General features: G+C 39.9%; 1 protein-coding gene across 1 annotated transcript in view; it reads left to right on the forward strand.

Moving 5' to 3' along the window:
- Nucleotides 1-24,209, forward strand: part of NCKAP5 (NCK associated protein 5) — an 870,011-nt gene that overhangs the window by 234,493 nt on the left and 611,309 nt on the right. The window contains exon 4 of the mRNA XM_081095330.1: nt 15,615-15,688. Coding sequence (XP_080951456.1) covers nt 15,615-15,688 — 74 coding nt within the window. The remainder of the gene's footprint in view (nt 1-15,614; nt 15,689-24,209) is intronic.

The following is a 24,209-nucleotide window of genomic DNA, read 5'->3' on the forward strand; positions in this document are numbered from 1 at the left end:
TGTCCCACTACCAAGCAGTTTCATGACTCTTCAGATCCCAAATGTTGCACAGTTCATCCCTTGAAGGGTTTTAGCCACTCAACGCTTTTAAGAGAGAATACTTACAAATATTTTTAAAGTAACAGCACAGGTGCGCCTGCTCTATATTTATCATGGGCACTCATCTCATGCTGATTTTTTAAATGGCACCTTCATCATTAGTACAAATGTCAGCTTCCCAGCAGTACAGCTTTGTTGGTTTTGCATTGAGATAATTTTAAAAATGACTTATTGTGTAAAAATTAGATATTTAAGAAACCTCGAATTGTTTCATTCTGAAGGCAACTCAAGAAACTAATTATGGATTTAAGGAATTAGTCACACTTAATTTGGGCAGGGGCATCTGTGGATAATCAGTGGCTATAGTTGGCTATTAATTTATTGATCATTGATGGGGCTGGTTCTCCGAGTTAAGTGAGACCAGAATTCATGGAGAACTTGCTAAAACCACATAGCTGTGTCCTGCCTGTAGAGTGTGTGCAGCAGGGGCAGTGGGGCAAGGACGAGAGGGTTTGCATTTCTAACAGCTTTGCAGGTGACCCTAGTGCTGCGGGTCAGGAGACCACACTGGGAGCAACGCTGAATGAGGTCCTAGTTATTAGAAGGATGTATTTTTGAGATGCGGTTGTTTAGCTGAAGCTGCTAGTAAAGGACCATGTTGATCAGTCCTGGCAAAGCCAAGAGGAGGCCAGCAGGTGCTCAGGTGATGGGCAATGATGAGTTGCTAGGTAATTCTCCTCAGGGATGAACTGGCACAGAGATGGGAGCTCTGGGCACAAGGTCTCTCTCTAAATTAAAAGTTGCGATGAGTTATGATATTTCTCTCTAGACTTTCTAATGGGAGTGTTAAAGCCTCTTGAAACCACATACTTAATTTGTTTTGCCCTTTAAGAGAAAATAAACTTCTTTTCTCCTGAACCAGAGAGACTTTCCAGAGTGAAAAAGGTGAAGGGATTAAGCAAAAACAAAAACAAAACAAAACAAAAAACCACCCCAACTCATGGACACACAACAGTATGGTGATCATCAGAGGGAAAAAGGGGTGGGGGAGGTAGAAGAGGATAGAAGGGGAGGTAAATGGTGATGGAAGGAGACTTGACTTGGGGTGGTGAACACACAATACAATATACGGATGGTGTATCATAGAATTGTACCTGAAACCTATATAAACTTATTAACCAATGTCACTCCAATAAATTTAATAAAAGATAAAATAAATACATAAATAAGAGAGAGACTTTCCCCTGTCAAGGCAAAAGGGTTTTCTAAGGACCTTTCAAAGAAGAGTCGTACTGTTCCCTTCTGTCAGCCTCTAGGTCACCGCAGAGAGAAGTACTTTGTAATCAGGCGTGTTGGTCACTGTGTACAAGGCATTTGGGACATTTTGGAGGAGAATCTCAAATTTCTTCACGTATAGCAAGCTACAGAATTGCGAGTGGAAGATGTCAGGAAACATTGTATTTGATCCAGGCTCTTTGAGAGAAAAAATAAAGAGGTTGCTACTGAGGTTCTTTATTTTAATTTTTAATTTTTTTTATTGGGCACCTTCTACTTTATAAGTTTTTTCCCTCCATCTTCTAAAACCATGCTAAAAATCTCCCTTGTATGATTTGTAGTTGATTCTGTAGGCCCGCTTCTCCTGGAAGCTGTTTATCCTGATAATAGAAAATCAACTACAGAATAAGCTCAGAGTCTTTGGAGGCAAAGTAGAAGGAGAAAATTATTATGTAATTTCAGAGCAATTGTATTTTACCACTGCTCCCCCTTCCCACTTCCTCCTTTGGCAGAGTAAGACTGCAAACTAGAAAAGAGGGGGCTGCCCCATGGAAATAGTAGGCAGCCCCCACCGAAATCTCTTAATTTTCGGAAGGCAGGGGCCCATTGCCAAAAGAGGGTCCTTACTCTTGCTCTCCTGTCTTCTAGTTCTATTTGGCTTTTCCTTGGTCATATTTAAAGATCTTAAAATGAACAGTAGCAGCCTGCTTTGCCCAATGCCCATTCTACCGTAATGGTCTTGTGTAGGGACCCATATTGAAATACCCATTAACTGGTCCTCAGGGAGCTGTTTCCTTCTGCAGAGTTGGCCTCTTCTTGGAAGGTGTGGGGCAAGTGCAAGTGCCTTCAGCACTGGGTTGTCACAGTGAAGAACTGGCCTTGGACTCTGCACATGACATTAGAAGGCCTCCAAGATGATAGCTCTGACTGGGACGGTTCTACTGACCAGGCCCATGGTGTCCACTGCAGCGTCTCCAGTGAATTCAAGTCCTGCTTTTCTTCTTTCCTGGCATTCACCCTCACACAGAACCTGGTCCCCAAACCTGCCCCAGCCTCCAGGCCCTTCCTCCCCAGGATGTGATTCATCTTCAGCAGAGAACAGTTATTTCTTGTTCTGACTAATGAAGTCATAATTCTTAATTCCCTGCTTCTTGTCTTTAGGATGTAAGGGAGGGGTGTGGCCAGGGAATATTATGTTTAAATGGATCACACAGACTGTGGCCCAAGAGAACCCTCTTACTCTTTCTGTGTTCCAACTGAGCTTGGAGTTTCTCTAGTTCAGCCCTTATCTTCATGGTAGTTTCCTCTTGGGGATGTTTTGGGTTTGGGTTTTGTATGTTTTGCCAGTAACATTTAAAACTTTTTTCTGACTCTCAGAAATCTTCATAATTTCTCTAGTCCTCTTTCTTATTTTGCAATGACAATGTTGATCAATTCTATGTGTATGCATGCACACATATACCCTGCAGAAATTACATTTGAGAAGGTTGCTGGAAGTTGGGTACCTCCTCAGGGCCTCCATTCATTATCTTTTTCGATGTGTGTGGGGGGGTGGTGTGGGGGCACAACACCTGTGGTCTTCCCTAACACATCACTGATGTTAATATGGAGACCAGATTTAGGGGTAAGAGGAAGACTTGATGAACAGTGGTGCTAATTCATATGTTCTGCCTTTCTTTGTTTTAGAAAATACAACAATACAGAGCTAGTGTTTTTCTTCACAAAACAAGTCTGAATGTTTGAATCCTTAGTTAAAACTACATACATGTGATCAGACTCTGAGTACTGCCTCTCCTCTCCCTCCAGGCATGGGGGGAGGATATCTTTGAAACACCTTGCTCCAGGAGGAACCTTCTTTCCCTTCCTGTGGTTTATGCACATGCCCATCAGTGAGAGAGGCAATGTAGCAGGCGACACACTCAAATCCTTGAATCCACAAATGCTTTCATGCTCAGAAAATAAAATCCATACAAGGTTTTAATGTGTTAATCCGTAAATGTATAAGCCCCTCACCCAGTAGGAAATAGCTCATTTCTTGATGGGAACCCCTGACTAAGGATGAATATGAAAAAAAATTTTAAATAATTTTACAGCTCTCATTTTCCTACTATAGGCAGCCTGAATTTTCTCAGGAGAGTTCCTGGCTCCAACATGGGTAGAACCTTCTGCAATTATTCGAAAACATCTTTATATTCACAGTCTTGCGCCCAAATAATATGAGAATGCCAACAGACCCAAGGCCTAACTCTGCTCAGTGGAGTAGGTGTTGTGGGTGGTTCAGGGGAACATTTGGTTTGTTGATTGATTGTTGGTAATAGGTTAGTTTTGTTTTGTTGACTTAATAGGTCCTCAGAAATAACAGAAACTTCCATCTGGGAGACCAGACCATTCTCCAAAAGTGCTCCAGGCAGAAATGGCAACATCTTCCTCCTTCATTTTAGTTAAAATTAGATTTTTAAATAATTAAAAATCTCTGGGCCCCACCTCACCCCCAGACTTAACCAAATCTCTGAGCTGGGCCTGGAATCTGCCATTTTTCAAGTGGCTCAGTAGTGTCTGGGGAACACTGAGCTTTAAGAATCACGTGATATTTTCTAGAAAGCTTTGACTGTATTTTCTCCCCACCCCCAGCATCACATTTTCTCTTTAGTCTCCCCAGTGAGGACTTTGGGAAGCCCACCCACTGAAACTGCTTTTGTCAGGCCACTGAAGGCCTCCAGGTTAGCAAATGCTGTGGTCAAGTTTGGGGCCTGCCTTACTTGATTAATGACTGTAATTGACATTCCCTTTTTCTTGAAACACTCTGTTCTGGAAAGGTCCTCTCAATGCTCTCTCACTGGCTTTTCCTTCATTTATTGGCTTACTAGAGGCTAGGTCAGGGGTGGGCAAACTTTTTGACTCGAGGGCCACAATGGGTTCTTAAACTGGACCGGAGGGCCGGAACAAAAGCATGGATGGAGTGTTTGTGTGAACTAATATAAATTCAAAGTAAACATCATTACATAAAAGGGTACGGTCTTTTTTTTTTTTTTAGTTTTATTCATTTCAAACAGGCCGGATCCGGCCCACGGGCCGTAGTTTGCCCACGGCTGAGCTAGGTGCATGAATTCATTCACAGGTGGGGTCCAGCCAGCCTGCTCCGATTGGGGCCAATCAGGCCAGGCTAGCCGGGGGGTAGGGGGGGCTGCGGGCGCCCCCTGGTCAAACTCTGGTGGAACTCCCAGTCACGGGAACAATTTGCATATTGCCCTTTTATTATATAGGATTCTTCTCCTCCCAACTTCTAATCACTGGGTCCTTTTCTCTTCAATATCATTCCTTCCTCAGGTGGTCTCTATTATAGTCTCATGGTTCTAAATACTTCCCCTACAGTCTATGGCAGTGGTTCTCAACCTTGGCTGCACATTAGAATCACCTGGGAATCTTTTTAAAATCCTGATTTCTGCTACTCATCCTCTGGAAATTCTGTTTCTTTGTTACTAATGTGGCCCCACCCCATAACAAAGAAACAGAATTACCAAAGGATGAGGCCCAGAAATCAGGATTTTAAAAAGATTCCCAGGTGATTCTAATGTGCAGCCAAGGTTGAGAACCACTGCTCTATGGGCTCCCCAATTCCTGTCTTCCAAGCCTGTTGCCTGGAGACAAATGTCCTCATCCACATCTCCTCTCCCATGTGTCAAACTTATCTGCCTACAGGAGAACAATTTCAGCACCCCTTGCACAAACATGCTCCTTCTATATAGTCTTGCCTCTGTCTGTAAATGTCACATTATTCAATTGTTTAGGCCCCAAACCAAATATCTTTGATTCTTTTCTTTTCCTCATTCTCACATTCAGCCCCTTGGTAAAGTCTGTCACATCGACCTTCAGATCACATCTTGACTCCAACAACTTATTCTCCCTGTGCTGTCCCAAGTCCAGGTGACTGCCATCTCCTCCCAGTAGCCCCCGGCTGGTCTTCCAGCTTCTGTGGAAGCCGCTACTTTGGCTCCCCCACCCCCATGCCTGCAGTCAACATTTTCAAGCTTAAGTGAGATGTTTCACTCCTCAAATCAAAACCCACCGAGATCGCGCCCCACTTCTTTGAGAACAAAGGACAAAGTACTAACAAGGACTGTGAGACCCGTCCACTCTGTCTCCTCCCCACACGCAGGGTCTGTGCTCTGGCCCAGCTGGCCTCAGGCTGTCCGTGGAACTTGCCAGCACACTCTTACCTCAGTCTTTGTTCTTCTCTCTGCCTAGGATGGGCCTCCCAACCCTTTAGGTCTTTCCTCAAATGTCTCTTCCTGCACCAGTCTATTAACCCACTTCTCTACTTTAGTTCCTCCTTCCCTCTTGTCGCTTAAATTTTTCCACATAACACTTTCACTTACTCATTTAGTCTCTCCTCCACAAAAATGTAACTTTCATGAAGCTAGAGACTTCTGTGTGTATGGTTCATGGCTGGCTACCAGGCCTAGAAGAGTGCTTGAACATAATTGACACTCAAAATATCTGTTGAATAATTGAACTTGTCATTATTATGCTGGTCTTACTTAATTCCTAAGAGGACCGTGAATGGCAGTGGGGCTACCTATTTGGCACCTACTGTAGGTCTTGTGCTAGGTGCTGGGATTGCAGACAGTTTATATCTGGGTGCTTTCAGGAAAAGCAAGGATCCTGGCTTCTCCAGGGTCCCAGGGCAGCACTGGGGGAGTATGGTGATTTGAGATAAAATTATAACATAACTGGGCAGATTTTGAAGGACATTGATAATGGTAAGCTCAAGGGCATGACACATTGTAGTGAGTGAAATTGCCATTCTGTGACCCAATATTTGAATAGAAGAAATCGTGTGAAAAGTACAGTGTATTGATGCGATAGATCCATCAGTCAATTTCTGCTGTGATCCTGAGATTTGGATTTGTCCTTGACCTTTCTTTGTGTGACCAAACTTATCTACTTAAAGTAGCTGGTGACCTAGTTGAGATTTCCACTTACATAAGGCTCAGGCAGCGCCTCTCCATCAAAGCAGGAATCAAGGTTGAAATGAGGACTCTCCTAACCATGTCATTTTTATTTTTATGGTGACTGATCTTTTCTTTTGGCTAATATATATTATATACAATCTACTGCTATGCTGACAAATGATATGTTAGTAACTGGCTGAACTTTAGGATACTTTGAAATATCTTTCATTTCTACATCAAGAAAAAAAAGTCAAACTATTTTTTCCACCCAAATGAATTTCTTCATTTGACCAATATATGCTTATCTCCCAAACTCCTATAAAAGCAATATGTAAGAGCCCTGGCCCCTGTGACTCAGTTAGTTGGGTGTTGTCCTGTGCACCAAAGGGTTGCCAGATTGATTCCCGGGTGGGGCACATGCCTGGGTTGCAAGTTCGATCCCTAATTGGGGCATGTATGAGAGGCAATGTTTTACTCTCACATTGATATTTCTCTCTCTCTCTATTTATCACTCTCCCTCTCTCTTCAAAAATCAATTAAAAATCCTTTTTAAAAATGCAATATATAAGAAAATAGTCTAGCCCACTTAGAAATATAATAATCACTTCTCAAAATTTTACATTTAAAACCAAATATAATTCTTGGGTCCTTTCCTCAAAAGGTATCAGTAATAGCATCTTTGTCAAATTTGATAAAATTTACAATATGCTGTGTTAGGATTCATTCCATTTGTTAGAATAGAGCGCTGAATATGAGACTACAATTTAACTTCTGCCTTTGTCCTTGCTGAGCCAGAGGAATCGAAACAAAACCAAAGGCAAACATATATTGATTATACAATTAGAATGATTTTGGGAGTTTATTCCCGGCTTTGTGTTGTGGCTTTGTGTATAGCCAAATCCCCCTAAATGAGGGTGATGGGTTCATTCTGCCTCTAGTCTCTATTTTACCCATATAGAGTCTACTGTGAGGGCAGGGTGAAAACTGCCTAAAGTGTCTATGACCATTATAACCTTTTCAATTAAAAAGTAGGACTGCCCTAGCTGGTTTGGCTTGGTGGATAGAGTGTTGGCCTGTGGAGTGAATGGTCCTGGGTTCGATTCCTGGTCAAGGGCACATGTCTGGGTTGCGGGCTCGATCCCTAGTGGAGGGCATGCAGGAGGCAGCCGATCAACGATTCTCTCTCACCATTGAAGTTTCTATCTCTCCTTCTCCCTCCCTCTCTGAAATCAATTAAAAATATATATATAATTTAAAAAGTAGTACTAGAAGACCAGACTAATAGCTTTATATTTTCAGATTCTCTTGTTATGAGGCAGATTACATCCAGCTAATGATCTAATTACTCCATGTATTTCACATACCTTTGTTGAGTCCTGGTGATGTTCTAAGTGCTCTTCTAGGCAGGTTTGGAAGATACAAAAATGAAGCAAGGTGCTTTGAAGAGTTGTGGCACATCCAAAGGGACCTGTTTGGTGCATAGCCAGCTACACAGGATTGGGCCACAAGAGGGTGGTCTGGCGTGGGGATATGTATTTGGAAGTCTCTGGATATTTGGTAATTGTTGACGACCCTGTAGTCTACTGGATTTTCCCGTAGAAAATGAAAGAGCACCTAGGGTTGAAACTTACTCTTGTTACAAAGTGGCTGGAAGAAGGAGGAAGGAAATAGACAGTAGTCCCAGAGTGATAGAAGGAGGCAGGAAACACTTGCAGAGAATACCAGAGAGGGAATGAGTGCGATTTACAATATCAAGTTCTGCAGGAACTGGTCATGAGAGATGGAGCAAGCAGTCTCCTGAGGCTTGTGGAGTCCTTGGTGGCTGCAATGGAGCTGTTCCACTGAAGCGTCTGCAGTGGGAGTCAGGTTCAGCTGTGTCAAGAGTGCGTGGGGAAGAGGAATTAGAGATGGCTAAAGGAGAGATGGTACCCCTGAGATCAAGCTGTTAAGGCTGGTATTCCTGAATGGATTTGTTTGTTGTGTTTAACATGTATCATTGGAGGAATTTATGTTGGAACAGATGCCAGTCAAGGATGAGTCACCCTGCCCTAACCGGTTTGGCTCACTGGATAGAGCATCGGCCTGAGGACTGAGGGGTCCTGGGTTCGATTCTGGTCAAGGGCATATACCTTGGTTGCAGGCACATCCCCAGTAGGAGGTGTGCAGGAGGCAGCTGATCGATGTTTCTCTCTCTCTATCCCTCTCTCTTCCTCTCTGTAAAAAATCAATAAAATATATTTTTAAAAAAAGAATGAGGCACCCATGAATTACCTTGATATTTAATTTCAAACATGGGCATGTTTTAGTCTTTTACATTCACCGTGCAGGTGTACCTTCTTATTAAGGTGACAGAATAATTTTTGAGGGAAGCATCACTTCTTGTGGCAGTCATTTCCTGACTGGAAATTCCCGTAGGTATGAGAGTCCTATAGGTTTGAACAGCTGGCCCCCTAGTCTCCTGGCCTGAGCTGCTTTGCCCAAAGGTGAATTGGGAACCCTGCATCAGTATTGACAAGAGTGCTGACAGGGTTAAACAGGTTCTGCCCTAAATTACACTGATTATAACATGAAGAGTATTTGGAGGGATTTTAGATCTCTGCAAGCTTTGATTTAGTATTATAGTATTTTAAACTCTACTTAAAACGAATGATACATGAAATTCTCATATCATTAGAATTCACTTATAAGAGGGTTTGCTTAGAACTGACCCAGATCAGACAATAGAAAGTTTGCATTAAATAGGCTTATGTTACATGGATATGCAAGGTTCAGCATACTTATAAACCTCTAAACACTTTAATTGTTTCATCCTAATCACTTGAAACACTCATTAAAGAGTGAAAGGCACATTTCCTGAAATAGATTTTCAAGATTATTCTAATTTGCATAAGTTTTAGCCAAGGAACAGATGTCTTTTTAATGTTGTACCTTCCTAAAAAAATTTAAAACATCTTACATGTCATGGTGTAACTTGGTGTTCCTCCTCAACCCTAACTTGAGTGAAATGTTTTAGCAAAACACTGACAAGGGCAAGTTAGAAAAAATAGGGCTGAATTGTTTCAATTCATCTTACCTTTACAATAATATAAAGAACTCTGTTTCATTGTGGTAGTTTACATCTTGCTGTCTAACATGTAATTATAATAAAACCTTTGTGGATGGTATTTTCTGGGGCTGTATTTTTCTAAATAATCACTTTTTAAATTTGTATAGTGAGCATATATTATCTTAAAATTATAGAAAGAGAAAAGTATTCTGAAGAAATTAAATACCCCCTAATAATGTTTGCTGTCTTTTCTTCTAATCTTTATATATATTTTAAATATTGTGATAAACAGGATTATGCAATTTTGCATCCTATTTTCATGTTACAATTTGCTCTGTATTTCATTTTATTACATGGTGTTTTTCAATTTAAGGAATTTTATAATTCTTCAGATTGATAAAGCGTGCTTTCTTTTAAATCATTCCTCTATTTTTGGAAGCTAAGAATTCCCATTATTTTCATGTTGTCATAAATTTTAAAATTTCATTATCTATTCAGATGACTCCTAGACATGGGATTTCTGGACCAAAGGTGCTATAGATATTTTAAATTTCATAACATAAATTACCAAATTACTTTCCCCAACTCTTGCATATGTAAGCAAAACACACACTTGTAGTTAAGCTTACTGATTAGCAAGTCAAGTGTGTAAAATAACTTCGGTCCCTCGTACAAATGGGTCTTTGCATCCCCCTGGTTCTCTTTCTCTTCCCCCTCCCTCTGTCCACCACAAAAACACAGAATGTGTACTCTGCATCTTTCTCCTGGGATTTTTATGTTTGTTTAATTGTATAATCATATTTACATCTTTAGATATAAAATTTGCTTAAATTCTTTTGAATCTTCCTTTTATATTATAAATTTCATATTTTTAAAATCCACCACTCTGGTATGGTATGTGTGTACATACACATGCACACACATATGCATATATAAATGGCATATATTTTATTTATCTCTTGAAAATTCAGTATATATGTGGATATACATATACCTTTAAGTTTAAAATATATGTACATACACATATATATTTTAGTTTTTTAATTAAAATAGATGCTTTATATTCTGAATTTGTAAATATCTGAGGAAAGATTTCTGTTCCATTGTTATACAGCAGCTACTTGATTAGGGATATTTATGAATTAAGACTCAAAGGTCTGTCTGTGTATCTCATGTCAATGGACATCTGGGTGGCCAGAAGCCATGGAGCCAGCCATATTAGCTCCGTAGTAGGAAACCCCTTTGTCTGTTTGGATACTTGCAATGTTTTTTCCAAGGATTGTTATCCAGCTCTTCTGCCAGTGATGTGTAGATTGTTTTCCTAGAATGTGCTTAGGCTCTTTCATATACACAATCAAGTCTCTCTCTCTCTCTCTCTCTCTCTCTCTCTCTCTCTCTCTTTCTCTCTTCTACTCAGAAATGTTGCTTTAATTATTCCTTTGATTATTGTGTATACGTATTCCAAATCTTGTCAAATACTCAAAAGCTATAATTGTTAGTCAAACTACATTTTCTGCATAATTATCCATCATATCTCTATTCATTTTCATCTTTGTCCTTTATTTAATTTACTTAGATTGTTTGTCCTTCACAGGACTGTGTATATGTTTTCATTGCCAGTTCTCTTATATTATTAGAATAGAATGTTCAACAATAATAACTATCCTCAGTAGGGTCTTAGTGCTAAGTGACATGGGAAGTGCCTGCTGGGTGACATAAGGCTTGCTGAATCAACAGTCTTCATAGATAATGTGTTATAGAGAGTGAACACTGACAACAAGGAAAATGGGAATATGGTTGTATGTTTTTCTTCTAGGTGACAGCAGTTTTAGTCTTCTGAATTATCCGTATACTAACTGATCATACCATAGAAGTGCCAGAAGGGTTAGTGAGTATTTAAGTACTGGGCCTGGGTTGGGAGATTTGATTTATCTCTAGACTAGAGGCCTGGTGCACGAATTCGTGCACACGTGGGGTCCCTCGGCCTGGCTGGTCATCGGGGCCGATTGGGGCCGATCAGGGCCAGCTGGCCGGGGGAAGGGACTGCAGGAGGTTGGGCCATGGGAGGTTGGCTGTGGTAGAACACTGACCACCCAGCCAGTCAGGGAGGACGCAGGGGGTGCAGGAGGTTGGCTAGCCACAGGAGGTTGGCTGCGGGAGTGCCCTGACCACCAGGGGGCAGCTCTTGCATTGAGCGTCTGACCCCTGGTGGTCATTGCGCATCATAGCTACCATCTGGTCATACGGTCATCTAGTCGTAATGGCCGCTTAGGCATATATATATATATATATATATATATATATATATATATATAGATATATATATATATATATATATATATATATATATATATATATATAGATGAGACTGAAAAGTAGACTTCATCAGTGTAACAAGTTTAGTGCCAACACACCCAATCAATTGCTTGCTCTTCTCCGAAGCACCATTTCATGGTGGGGAGATTCTCCCCAGAGTAAAATCACAATGTAAGGATCAACAAGTTTTCAGTTCTGCTGTTGCAGTTTATATTTCTTTGAAATCTTAGCTTACTCACTTCCTTACTTTATCATCTTTACAACTTACCCTGTTGTTTTATAAAATTTAATTCTGCTATTTATTACTTCAGCATTTGTTAAGCCTTTCTACACATTTCAGGGACCAGATCTTCCCAGCTACCACTAAACATGTCAAAGCTCTGAGTAACACCCTCTCCTGTGAGTGAGGGTAATGTTTTCATTTTCTTGTGCTCTGGTACTTTGTGTGGTATGAGTCAGTTGACTCATTCTGAAATGATTCTTCCAGGCCTTGGGATCACCAATAGATAGTGTAGATTCCTCTCTCTGTCCAGCTGCATTGTAGAAATCTTTCCTCCAAGCTGCCTGTTACCCAGTGTCTTTCAGGCAATTTGGGAGCTCTGTTTCCCTGCAATGGAATCTGGCCAGACCCTTTCCTCCTGCCTCTGCTTTGTTACTCTGGAATAGTGAGTCCCTGTGTAATAAATAACCACCAGCATTGCACTTTACACTCAAGTTCTTGCTATAGGTACTGTAACTACAACATTGAATTTGCTGTGGCTGTAGTTCTGCTGTACCATTGCCATCACCCTTCATGTTTTGTTTGAGTTAATCTTCAAATGGATGGATAAGGCGGTTCACAATTGAATAACCCAAATTTTACTTACAGAATGGTAGGGATTTCTCATTAGTTAACAAACTTCTCTAATTCAGGGGCCAGATGATGAAGTGTGAGCGCACTGCTTAAGTTTTCTAGATAGGAAAAAAATGACTTCATTTAACCCAAAGCACATGTAAGTACCATATATTTTTCCTCTCGATACATTTCTATTGGAGAGGGAGAGGGAGATACTTTGGGGAGGAGTTGGTGAAGTACAGACAATAGCCAAATAAATACTCAATTAAAATATATTGGATGTTAGATGTAAGCGTGGAGAAAAATAAAGATAGAAAGATGGAGAATTCATAATTCTTATTTCCCATTGTTACATGGTTTAAGCCTTGTCATCATAGTTATTTTTATGGGAAATTGGTGAAGCTCTGTTAAATGGAAACAGCCAGTATTGTTGCTTGAAGTCTCTTTTAAACCAGAATCCAGCTATGCTTACATTTAATGGTTGAAAAACTATTGTTACTATTAATCTCTGGTGTGTGATATATTATGAAAAATGCTATGCTCACCGCCTGGCAGAAACTATGATATATGCTTGCTTAAGCTATTTTATTTAATCCTTACAACACCTCTAAAATAAGTATTATTTATCCCTCTGAAGCTGAAGGAAATAAGGCTTAGAGTGATTAAATAACTTGCCTGAGGGAACATAACTAGCAAAAAACCCAAACCAGGATTTGAACTGAAATGTCTTTGATCCAAAGTTCGTATTTGTAATCACTACATCTTTCCCCTTCAAGCTCTAACTGAGCGAAGCAATATGAGCAAATTAACAAATCAATGGATTTTAATCCAAACTGTTTTCCAGAGCTTGCACTTGATTTGGCCCCTGCCTATCTCTACAACTTTATTTTAGACCACATACCCCAGGCTCTCTGCCCCAGCCCCACTGGCTTCCTTTTTCTTCCTTAGATACCACACTTTGGAGACCTTTGCATATGCTGTTTCCTTAGTCTGCAGTCTTCTCTTTCCTCGTCCCCTCTCTCTATATGCTTGCCTCCTCCTTCTCTCCCAGGCCCTAGTTCACATATCATTTGCTCAGTCATTTTCTGACCACTGTATATATGGAAGCTGCTCTCCCCCTGTTATTTCTCCTGTCACTTGTTATTTCTGTCACAGCATGTAACCAATCTGGAATCAACCTGGTCACTTATTTCTCAGGTCTCTCCCTACAGATTGTAAGCTCTCTGAGAGCAGGAACCTCCTGCCTCTTGGTTACTACTGTACATACTGATCATATATGTCAAGTTCTGCTCTAACCAATGTGGAAAAAACAATTGAATGAAAATTGGATGAATGATTTTGAAACGTATATATTTGTTTCTACTTGAAAACAGTGCCTTTAAAATTTTTTCAATTAAATGTATTTGAAAATATCTGTGATAATTTTGAGTACTCTAAGTTTTTTATTTAAACTTTGACTTACTAGCATAATCACAAACTATCACAACTTCCTGCAGTAATAGATTTTTGCTTTGGTTTTGACATGCCCAATGGTCTTGTTTAAATAACATGAAAATGAATATTTTAAATGTTTTTCTTGATTTTAGAGAGAGAAGAAGGAGGAGGGATAGAGAGATAGAAACATCAATGAGATAGAAACATTGATCGGCTGCCTCCTGTATGCCCCTAGTGGGGATTCAGCCTGAAACCTGGGCATGTGCCCTTGACTGGGAATCAAACCAGTGACTTGGTTCACAGGTTGATTCTCAACCACTGTGCAACACCATCCGGATGAAAATTGATATTATTTAATAAGAATTAAACTCTTTAGCTAATCATCTGCAATAGGATAATAGTGTTATATAATCATAACACTTTTTAGCTAGATATAGACTTAATATGCTCTCTACTCTCACTGAAATAATGTAGAAAGGTAAGAAGGCTTCTCAAAAGCTACCTGGGTAGATCCAGGTCCAGAAACGTGGAGCAGGGCCTGAGTGGTATTAGGTCAATCCTTACTGTGTTTCTTTCACATGCCCGCCCTACGGGGGCAATAGATTATGTATAGCATTTAATCAAAATAAATAAACTTGTATTTCAGAAAGAAAAGTATGAATATTAATCAAAGTTCCCAGTTTATCTAAAATCTATAAGAAATGAAATGGTAACGCTCATGGGTGACTTAGCACTGAAACCATTGTACACTATTTCATCTAAGGCAGTTGTTACACAGACACATGGCCTACAGGCTAGACTTTCTGCTAGAAATCAAAGGTGTCAGATTCAGGATGAAAGAATCACCAAGCTTTATACATTGTATTTTGTTCCACAGTTTACAATGGAAACTACTACATTCGAACCTCACATTCTTATTCAGAAATCAAATTTTTTTTAAAAAAATCAGATTTAATAAACTTTGAATATTTATGAATCCGTCATATGTGACAAAAGAATTCCTCATTCTTCAGAAATAGAAATTCTTGAATATATGGTTGTATTTATGAACATAAGTTTACCCACATTTCTAAAACACAAGATATGATTTGCCTTCATGTCTTCTTAGAAGCCAAAGATTTATTTTATAAGAGTCAAAGAAAACAAAAGTAAACTACATTGTCTTGTTTCTATAAGGAGGTGAAGGAGGGAGGTGTCTTTCATTAATGGAAATGGTGTGTCCACTGAATATGGGCAGTGACTATATAAAGCATTCTAAGAAGTCCAAAAATAGTGTTGTTGCTAGGAAGTGACTCTTGTAAGACCAATGCAATTAAGGCCTGTATTGTCTGTCTTATTATTCTTATAAGGCCAACAACAACATTAGCTTACTTAACGTTTATACAGCAGAACACAGATCTCAGTTTAGATAAATATGAAGTTTATCTTTTTTCTGTGAATCAGAGGAGTTTTAGGCTGACTCAGTAGAACTCCCATTTCTCTCCAGTGCTTGTTTATAGAACGGTCCCAGGCTATGGAGAAAATATTATTCATCCCCAAATAACTGCATGTAAGTCATTGACTACTAGAGTCCAAGGGATTAACTTGTCAAAAATCTTCCTTGTAGAAATAAAGCTTTCCTGTCAAAAAATCTTCCTTGTAGAGAAAAAGCTTATCTTAGAATTCTGGTGACTATTATAATGAGGATTTATTTGTCTTTGTGTGTCTGTATGTGCAGGAATACATGGACTCCAATAAATACATTGAGCATCTGCTAACTCAACTCGAGGAGAAACACAGAAGTCTCTGGAGGTGAGTTAAGCCCATGTCCTCAACTTATAGCAGCCTCTGTAGCTTTGATCTTGATCCTGGAGGCAGGGAATTGGAAAATGGTTTCTTGTTCCATTTGGTGCCAAAAGCATCATTGGGGACAAATATCACCAGAGGCAACTAGAAAATTCTATTTCTCTAACTAAAGTAAAGCAGCAGTGCCAAAAGTTGTCTTTGAGTCAAGGACCTGCTCAGAGCTGGAAAGATGGTAGAAATTTGGGCAGATACTGCTCAAGGTCAATTAATTAATTTGTTTAAGGCCATCTGGCAACCTTATATTGGAGCCCAAAGTTTCTGATACTTGCTTGATTAAAGATTATTTAGGGTTTTCTGTAATTAAAAGATAGGATGCTACTTGATTCCTGCTTCTCTTTATATTAAAAGAGAACATTTTGAGAATGCTGTTGTATAGATCCCAGTATTTTTGTTATAAATGGTAGTAAGGAAAGGCATGTGACAATATTTGTGTAGGTAAGTTGGAAAGTGATCAGTATCATAGAAGTCATATTTTCAATTCATTCATTCCCTGGGGCCTCTTGGGAATTGAGACTGGCTAAGGATGTTTGTGATATTATTATCTCGACTTTTGGGATCCATTCAGTTATGCTCTTCACAGGTGCTGCTATGGAATTTGAATTACTTTTTCTAAATTCCTATAGCTCTTGTTGTCTGGAATAAACACACTAGTGCTCATTTATATGATGCCTCACATTGCACCGGAATTGTTTCACATAATTAGCTTTGTCTCCCAATGGTCAGTATGCCCCCTAACGTCCTCTACTTCTTATCTCCTCGAGGCAGGGAGCAGAGCGTTCTCTCTGTTCACAGAGATGGCAGGTAAATATTTGCTAACCCTGTGGCTCTTTTATCCCACCTCATCCAAATCCATCATCATTGGTCTCTGCATCAGGCTATGCTGCCCCTTCTCTATGCATCCTGTAACAAATCCCAATCACCTTGGCATTCTTCTTCCTGAAGAATTCTAGTTCTTGGGTAAAGTGCCTGACACTTTCATTTGTCCTGCTCATATATTAGTTTTCCTACTAAAGAACAGATCTATGGTTATAGTGAAAGTATTCTATTTCTATACACAAAAATTGCTGGCAGGATACAACAGAAGTGTATAATTTTTAAGTTGGCTTGCCACTAACAGGCACGCCAGTTAATTTTCAGTAACTTGATGCAATACTTGCCAGATTTGTGTTTGAGAGCTATAACCTGGTGTTGATATAGTTTTCTTTTGTGAGCCAGTGTATTGTATTAATAAAATTAACAACAATAATGCAATAATGCATTTATGGTTATGTGCCTTTTAAATTACATTTTCCATAGATCTACTACAAAGTAAATTTAAAGTATATTTAAATTTCACTGAATTGTAGCACTTTCTTTCAACTACTTGAACATTTTGTTATTTTCCAAGAGAAAAATACATAAAAATGATGAATGCCCTATGACAAAGGAAATTTAGACTTTAATTTGGTCAGTGAGTGTGTCTTATACACATCATTGGGAAGGGGTAATGATTTTATGGGTTTTTGAACCCAATACCTGCATGGAAAGAATATTTTCCTGCTTTCTCAAGGTAGCTAATAAAACCTTTCTGGTCTTCTCCAACATGATTAAGTTAAAATCCCATTTCAGGCATAGATTTAAACTAACATAAAGTAAGAGCTCAGAATTTTTTGTGCAGTCACTTCCATTTTCTTTCAGAAATGGAATTATTGCTGGTGAAGAAGCCCAGCCTTATATATAGTGGCAGAGGATCTAATAAAATGGCATTTGAATAACAATAAAGGGCAATAATGGCATTTGAATAGTCAGACTAACTGCCAGTGAGAAAATGGAAATGGGAAGTATTGAAAAGGAAATGAAAACCAGTAATAGCAGATTTATATACTATTTATTGAATCATGAAATTATACTTGATCATATTTTGCAAATAGATCTGGACTTACTTAAAGTAATAGGCTTTATGATATGATTACAGTGTCATAACTGCAACCATAGCTGAATTGTATTTGGTGAAGAATATGTGAATGGCAGTGAGCCGTGTGGGAAATTCTTTCAGGTTGTGATTACATTTTTAAACTTCTTTCTTGGGTTTGGGTAGACTCTTTGGTGTGCAGAGGATCATGGGAACAGCATGTGATGCACACAAACACAACTGGAATGTCTGAAGTTAAACAAATGTCCACATAACTCAATACAAAACTTTTTCTCTGACTTCATTATGTCTTTTATTTATTCCTGGTTCAGTTTTCATGAAGGAGGCCACATTTCATTGCTCCTGATTTTAACTGATCGCCTTCCATTTGTACTTGAGCTAAGGTAGAACTTAAAAGAAAGGACAAATTCTGAATATTTAGTTCTTCCAACGGTAATGATGGTCAGCATTAATTTATGGCCACAATCTTTGAGGATTGGTCAAAATCACATCAGATACATTTGCTGTTATTGACACTTGCTAAACGATTAAAGAATTTAGACAAATGGTAGAAGATTTGGGTACATGGCTTAAGAGCCTTTCCTTATTTTTTTGTGGAGGGGGCTACTTGTCTGTCTTAGTTTTTAGTCATTTCTCATAGCAAAACCAGTTGCTGTGACACAAATATATTGTTGTAATCATACTCTCAAGATAACTAGTTATTTTGGGATCCTGCTTAGTATTCTACTGAAATAGACCTATTAACTATCTCTGGATTTTCAAATGATAAAGAATTTGTGAAGTCCAAAGATAGCTGTCTGGCCATGAGCAGTCATTTAGCTCAACTGTCTTTTTTGACACCAACAGAAAACTTGTGTGAATTCATCTGAATAACAGGGCAGAGTCAGAATCTAGAACTCAGTCTAAGATTTGAGCAGGAGTCTGGGTGTGTTTGATTTGCTCTGCCCCTTCCTGCTTGACGATGAAAAGGATACATCCCATGGCCCCTTGTTTACTAGTTGATGTTGAAATGTGACAGTATATTTCTGCATGTTTATTTGTTTTGCTGTGGAAAGTCAAGATTAGAAGGAAAGGCTCATTTGCACTTAATGATTTTTATATCATCTGTTACTGTTTCTGATTTGACTAAATATATCAGTGACTGATAAAAATTATAATAAAAACAGTTGCTGAGAATGTCTTTCTCCTAAATTTGAAAGAAACCTTTATCCATTTGCAGCCTCAAATTGAGAGTGTAGAACAAACAGTTGGAAAATACCAATCGAATTCATGAATAATTATGGTGTTAATGACTCTGAAGTCTTGTAAGTGAAATTATGTATAAAAATGGAAATAGCATGATACTATAACAATGCAAAGAGGACTGGACTGGAGGTTTGCGAGACTTGGACTCTTGTCCTTGCCTGCCAAGCTGGCTGTCAGGTGACATCTGAGACTGAGTTTCCATATCTGTAAAAGAAAGGTATCAATATAGCTAGTATTTAAGATTACAGAGCCCTGAGACCATATGAAACATAATGTTTAGTTTTATATTTATATAATATGTCAGACATGTAGAATCTCATTTTTCTATAATACTTGAATAATACAGCATGATCAACCTGTATTATATACATCCTGTATAATAAAAACCTAATATGCTAAGTGTCCGGTCATCCGGTCATCCATTCAACCAATCAAAGTGTAATCTACACTAATAAAAGAGAACCATGCAAATTGGTGTCACTCCGCTATACCCACCAGCCAATCAGATCAACTATGCAAATTAACCCAACAAAGATGGCCGTTCATTTGCATATGTAGGCGTGGAGCGAAGACTGGAGGCTCCAGCCAAAGTGAAGACTGAAGACTGAAGACTGAAGAGGTTTGGCTTCTCCGCTGCAGCCACAGTGGAGAAGCCAACCCTCGCTGCAGCCAGACCAAAGGCTTGGGTCCCAGGTGTCGGAGGAAAACCAGTGTCAGCAGTCAGGGGAAGGAAGGCCTATTGCGCGAATCTTTGTGCAATGGGCTTCTAGTGTGCTAATAATGTGCTAAGGCTGCTCAACACTCACTATGATGTGCATTGATCGCCAGGGGGCAGACAGTCGACCGGTCAACCAGTCACTATGACATACACTGACCACCAGGGGGCAGATGCTCCGACTGGTAGGTTAGCTTGCTGCTGGGGTCCGGCCTATCAAGACTGAATGAGATGGGCCAGACACATCCTGGAGCCCTCCTGTGGTCCCTCCCTTGCTGGCCAACCTCCTACATCCCTCCCTGGCCCTGATCATGAACCGGTGGGGTCCCTCAGCCTGGCCTGCACCCTCTCACAACCCAGAACCCCTCAGGGGATGTCGGAGAGCCAGTTTCAGCCCTATCCTGCAGGCCAGGCTGAGGGAACCCACTGGTGCACAAATTCATGCACTGGGCCTCTAGAATATATATATATATATATATATCACAGAAATCCTCAAGAATATGAATAGAAATGACTAATATGACAGAAATACCTATCAGTTTGCCAGTAACCCAGCCAGATAATGTCAAAATGTTCATTTCAGATTTTCCTAGCTCAAATTAGAGACAGTGTTATCAAAAGCCTATAAATAAATAAAGTAGTTCTGCATGAGCAAAATTAAATGACAATATCTGGCAAATGCAGAGGGGCAACTGCCAGCCAACAGAGGCCAGATCACCAAAGTGACATTGGAACAGGCTCTGTGTAGGCTAGGGCTTCTCAGTTGAGACATTATTTTTTTTAATTAAATCTTTATTGTTCAGATTATTACATTTGTTCCTCTTTTTTCCCCCAATAACTCCCCTCCTCCCAGTTCTCACCCCACCCTCTGCCCTCACTCCCCACCCACTGTCCTCATCCATAGGTGCACGATTTTTGTCCAGTCTCTTCCCGCATCTCCCACACCCCTTTCCCCCCCAAGAATAGTCAGTCCATTCCCTTTCTATGTCCCTGATTCTATTATAATCACCAGTTCATTCTGTTCATCGGATTATTTATTCACTTGATTCTTAGATTCACTTGTTGATAGATGCATGTTTGTTGCTCATAATTTGTATCTTTACCTTTTTCTTCTTCTTCCTCTTCTTAAAGGATACCTTTCAGCATTTCATATAATACTTGTTTGGTGGTGATGAACTCCTTTAGCTTTTCCTTATCTGTGAAGCTCTTTATCTGACCTTCAGTTCTGAATGATAGCTTTGCTGGATAAAGTAATCTTGGTTGTAGGTTCTTGGTATTCATCACTTTGAATATTACTTGCCACTCCCTTCTGGCCTGCAAAGTTCCTGTTGAGAAATGAGCTGACAGTCGTATGGGTATTCCCATGTAGGTAACTGAGTTTCTTTCTCTTGCTGCTTTTAGGATTTTCTCTTTGTCTTTTGCTCTTGGCATTTTAATTATGATGTGTCTTGATGTGGTCCTCTTTGGATTCCTTTTGTTTGAGTTTCTCTGCACTTCCTGGACCTGTAACTCTATTTCTTTCACCAGGTGGGGGAAGTTTTCTGTCATCATTTCTTCAAATAGGTTTTCAATATCATGCTCTCTCTCTTCTTCTGGCACCCCTGTAATTCTGATGTTGGTACGCTTGAAGCTGTCCCAGAGGTTCCTTACTCTATCTTCGTATTTTCGGATTCTTTTTTCATTTTGCTTTTCCAGTTGGGTGTTTTTTGCTTCTTTGTGTTTTGAATCTTTGACTTGATTCTTGCGCTCCTCTGGTCTGCTGTTGGGTGTCTGTACAATATTCTTCATTTCAGTCAGTGTATGCTTAATTTCTAGTTGGTTCTTTATCAAAATATCGAGGGTCTCATTAGATTTCTTCAGGATCTCACTACATTTATCGGCGGTCTCACCAGTCTTTTCGAGGGCCTTACTAAGTTTATCGGCAGCTTCTAGACCAGCCGTGGGCAAACTACGGCCCGCGGGCCGGATCCGGCCCTTTTGAAATGAATAAAACTAAAAAAAGAAAATACCCTACCCTTTTATGTAATGACGTTTACTTTGAATTTATATTAGTTCACACAAACACTCCATCCATGCTTTTGTTCTGGCCCTCAGGTCCAGTTTAAGAACCCATTGTGGTCCTCGAGTCAAAAAGTTTGCCCACCCCTGTTCTAGACAGTTCTTGAGAGACCTTAAAAGTGTGGTTTTGAGCTCTATATCTTCCATTTCTGACATTTGCGTCCTGTTTCTTTGTCTCCGCATTTTTTTATCTTTTCTTGGTGCACCCCCTAGTGGTCTTTGTGCGAAGTCTTGTTGTAGTTAAGCCTTGATTGTTGTTGGCAATAGTGGGGGTGATTTGACCTCCAGGCTAACTGGCTATCGAGACACTATTGACATTTGGGGCCAGGACATTATTTACTACGGCGGGGGGTGGGGGGGGGAGGGGGGCGGTGGCAAGGGTGGGGTTGTCCTGTCCATTGCAAGATGTTTGGTATAATTTCCAGCTTCAACCCACTACATGTAACACCTCCTCATTGTGACAACTAGAAAAGAAATTCCCCAGACATTTTCCATATGTTCTCTAGAGGTCAGAGTCCCCTCTCCTCCCCTTTGAGATCCAGTGATCTAAATCTTTGATGCAAGCACTTTTCCAAGCACATGCCCAGAAATACGAATACCCTTTTTAGGGTCACTGTTTTAAAAACAATAAAGGTATTCTGTGGTCGTATTTGAAATACATCAGGTAAAACCAAGCTTTAAAATTGTTTTAATTGCAGAACTTTTCAGAGCCAGTTATATTGTTAACATGTGCTGTATACATCAAATACAGAATATGAAATATAATTTTGGCTTCTTAAAACAAACTCAGTCATATCTTTCTTGAACTATCTACTCTGACTAAGGTTCCAGGAAACACATTTTGGGAAACAGTGATCTTGCCAGTTTGATAGCCAAATATAAACATGGCTCTACCCTCTCCTTCCCATTACTTCACTGTCCTGGGGTGGGTACCTAGTGAAAAAGCAGTTAGTGCTGTGCGAAGTCTGGGTTGTTGGTCAAAGGAGGAAGTAGGTGTCTGGGGAAGCCAACCCCAAGTTCTTCACCATTTTCTTGAAGGGTTGCCAGAGCCTCAAGACCAAATTCCAATAATCTGAAGAACTGTTGATTGATGACAAGTGATGTTTGCCCTGGTGATGCACTGAACTCCTCCATTCCCGGGAGGAGAAATGATAGTTTCCACGTGACCAAGGGGAGGACAACACTTTATTAAAAAGCATCCATAGATCCCTGGTTAGATTAAGACTCCCTAAGACTGATCGCTTCTAACAATAAAATGTTGATTTTAAGGTATCCAAAATTCTTAAAAATAGACTTTTTCCTTGTGGCTTATGTGTGATTCTTATTCTAAGGAAAGAGAGGAGAGAAATGGGCAAAAACTTTTTGTTGGTTCTCATCATGATTCAAAATATTGCTTATCTAAGTAGAGTGAACACTGAAATAAAATGGTCTACATTCCAAATATTCATTCATGTACCCCCTAATTTTGATATATTTATATATTTGGGGGGATAGATACTTGGCACCACTGCCTACAGTTTATTTCAGCTCTAATCTTAATTTCCATAAAATCTGAGTGATATTAAAATTACTTACTGAGACACTGAATGCTATTCTATCCACAGGAAAAGAAAATTATTTGCTACCGTTATCTAGAAATTATCTTGCCTTTGTAAAACAGAGATAAGAAGAAAAAGCACGTATGCCCCAAGAAGTCAAGCCCAGAGTCTCTAGGAGAGTTACCTTCTATGCATCTTGAATCTCAGAATCGTATTATCCAGACATCTTAAGAATTAGCATGTCTCTATCCTCTTGGGGTTAATTTATGTAGAAGGAGACACCAAGTATTAAACAGGTTGCCTTTGCTGTAATCATAGACTTCCACTGGGAGATCTTAATTGGCAACAAGTAAAATTGCTCTGCATGAATTCTTAATGGTGGACACCACATAAAATAAGGACTGTGATTTGCTTTTTAAATTCCCTTCCAGAGAAAAAGAGGCTACCTCTGGGGGCCAGAATGTATGGCATACAAAGAACCAGCTCAGTGCTCTGCACCAGCAATAAAAGCTCTGAAAGCAAAACCTCACGCTATGCCAGCTCAATAACAGCACGTGGTTTCCCATCTCTGCATCCCTGTCTCACTCCGCTGCGGTCAAAGGAGGCTCAGCTAGCAAGCTTTACATTATCTTCCCCTCCTCTCGACCCTTGGGCTGCATTTCTAAATCATAGCTAGATTCATGGGCAAGTGTAAGCACAAGGGCCACCCTGGAAACCCATCAATGTCACTTCTCGGTTACCCACTAGGGGTTGTTTCAGAGATGCAGCCAGTCCCAGACCCCTGCCAAGATAAGAGTCTTGCCTCTAAGTCATGCCCTCTGCCCATCACCAGGCAGAATAAATCAGGGCTCTGTAGATTGGGTATTGCTTCATGCTTCAACGGTTATGTCATCCATGGGCAGTGGTGGGGATACTTATTATAGACCGATGGTGCCACTTTATAGGAGCAAAGCAGCATTGAGGATGCTTCTCAGATCTCTGGAGCCCTGATGGAACGGC

Source organism: Myotis nattereri (assembly GCF_964212035.1).
Source record: "Myotis nattereri genome assembly, chromosome: 7".
NCBI lineage: Eukaryota > Metazoa > Chordata > Mammalia > Chiroptera > Vespertilionidae > Myotis > Myotis nattereri.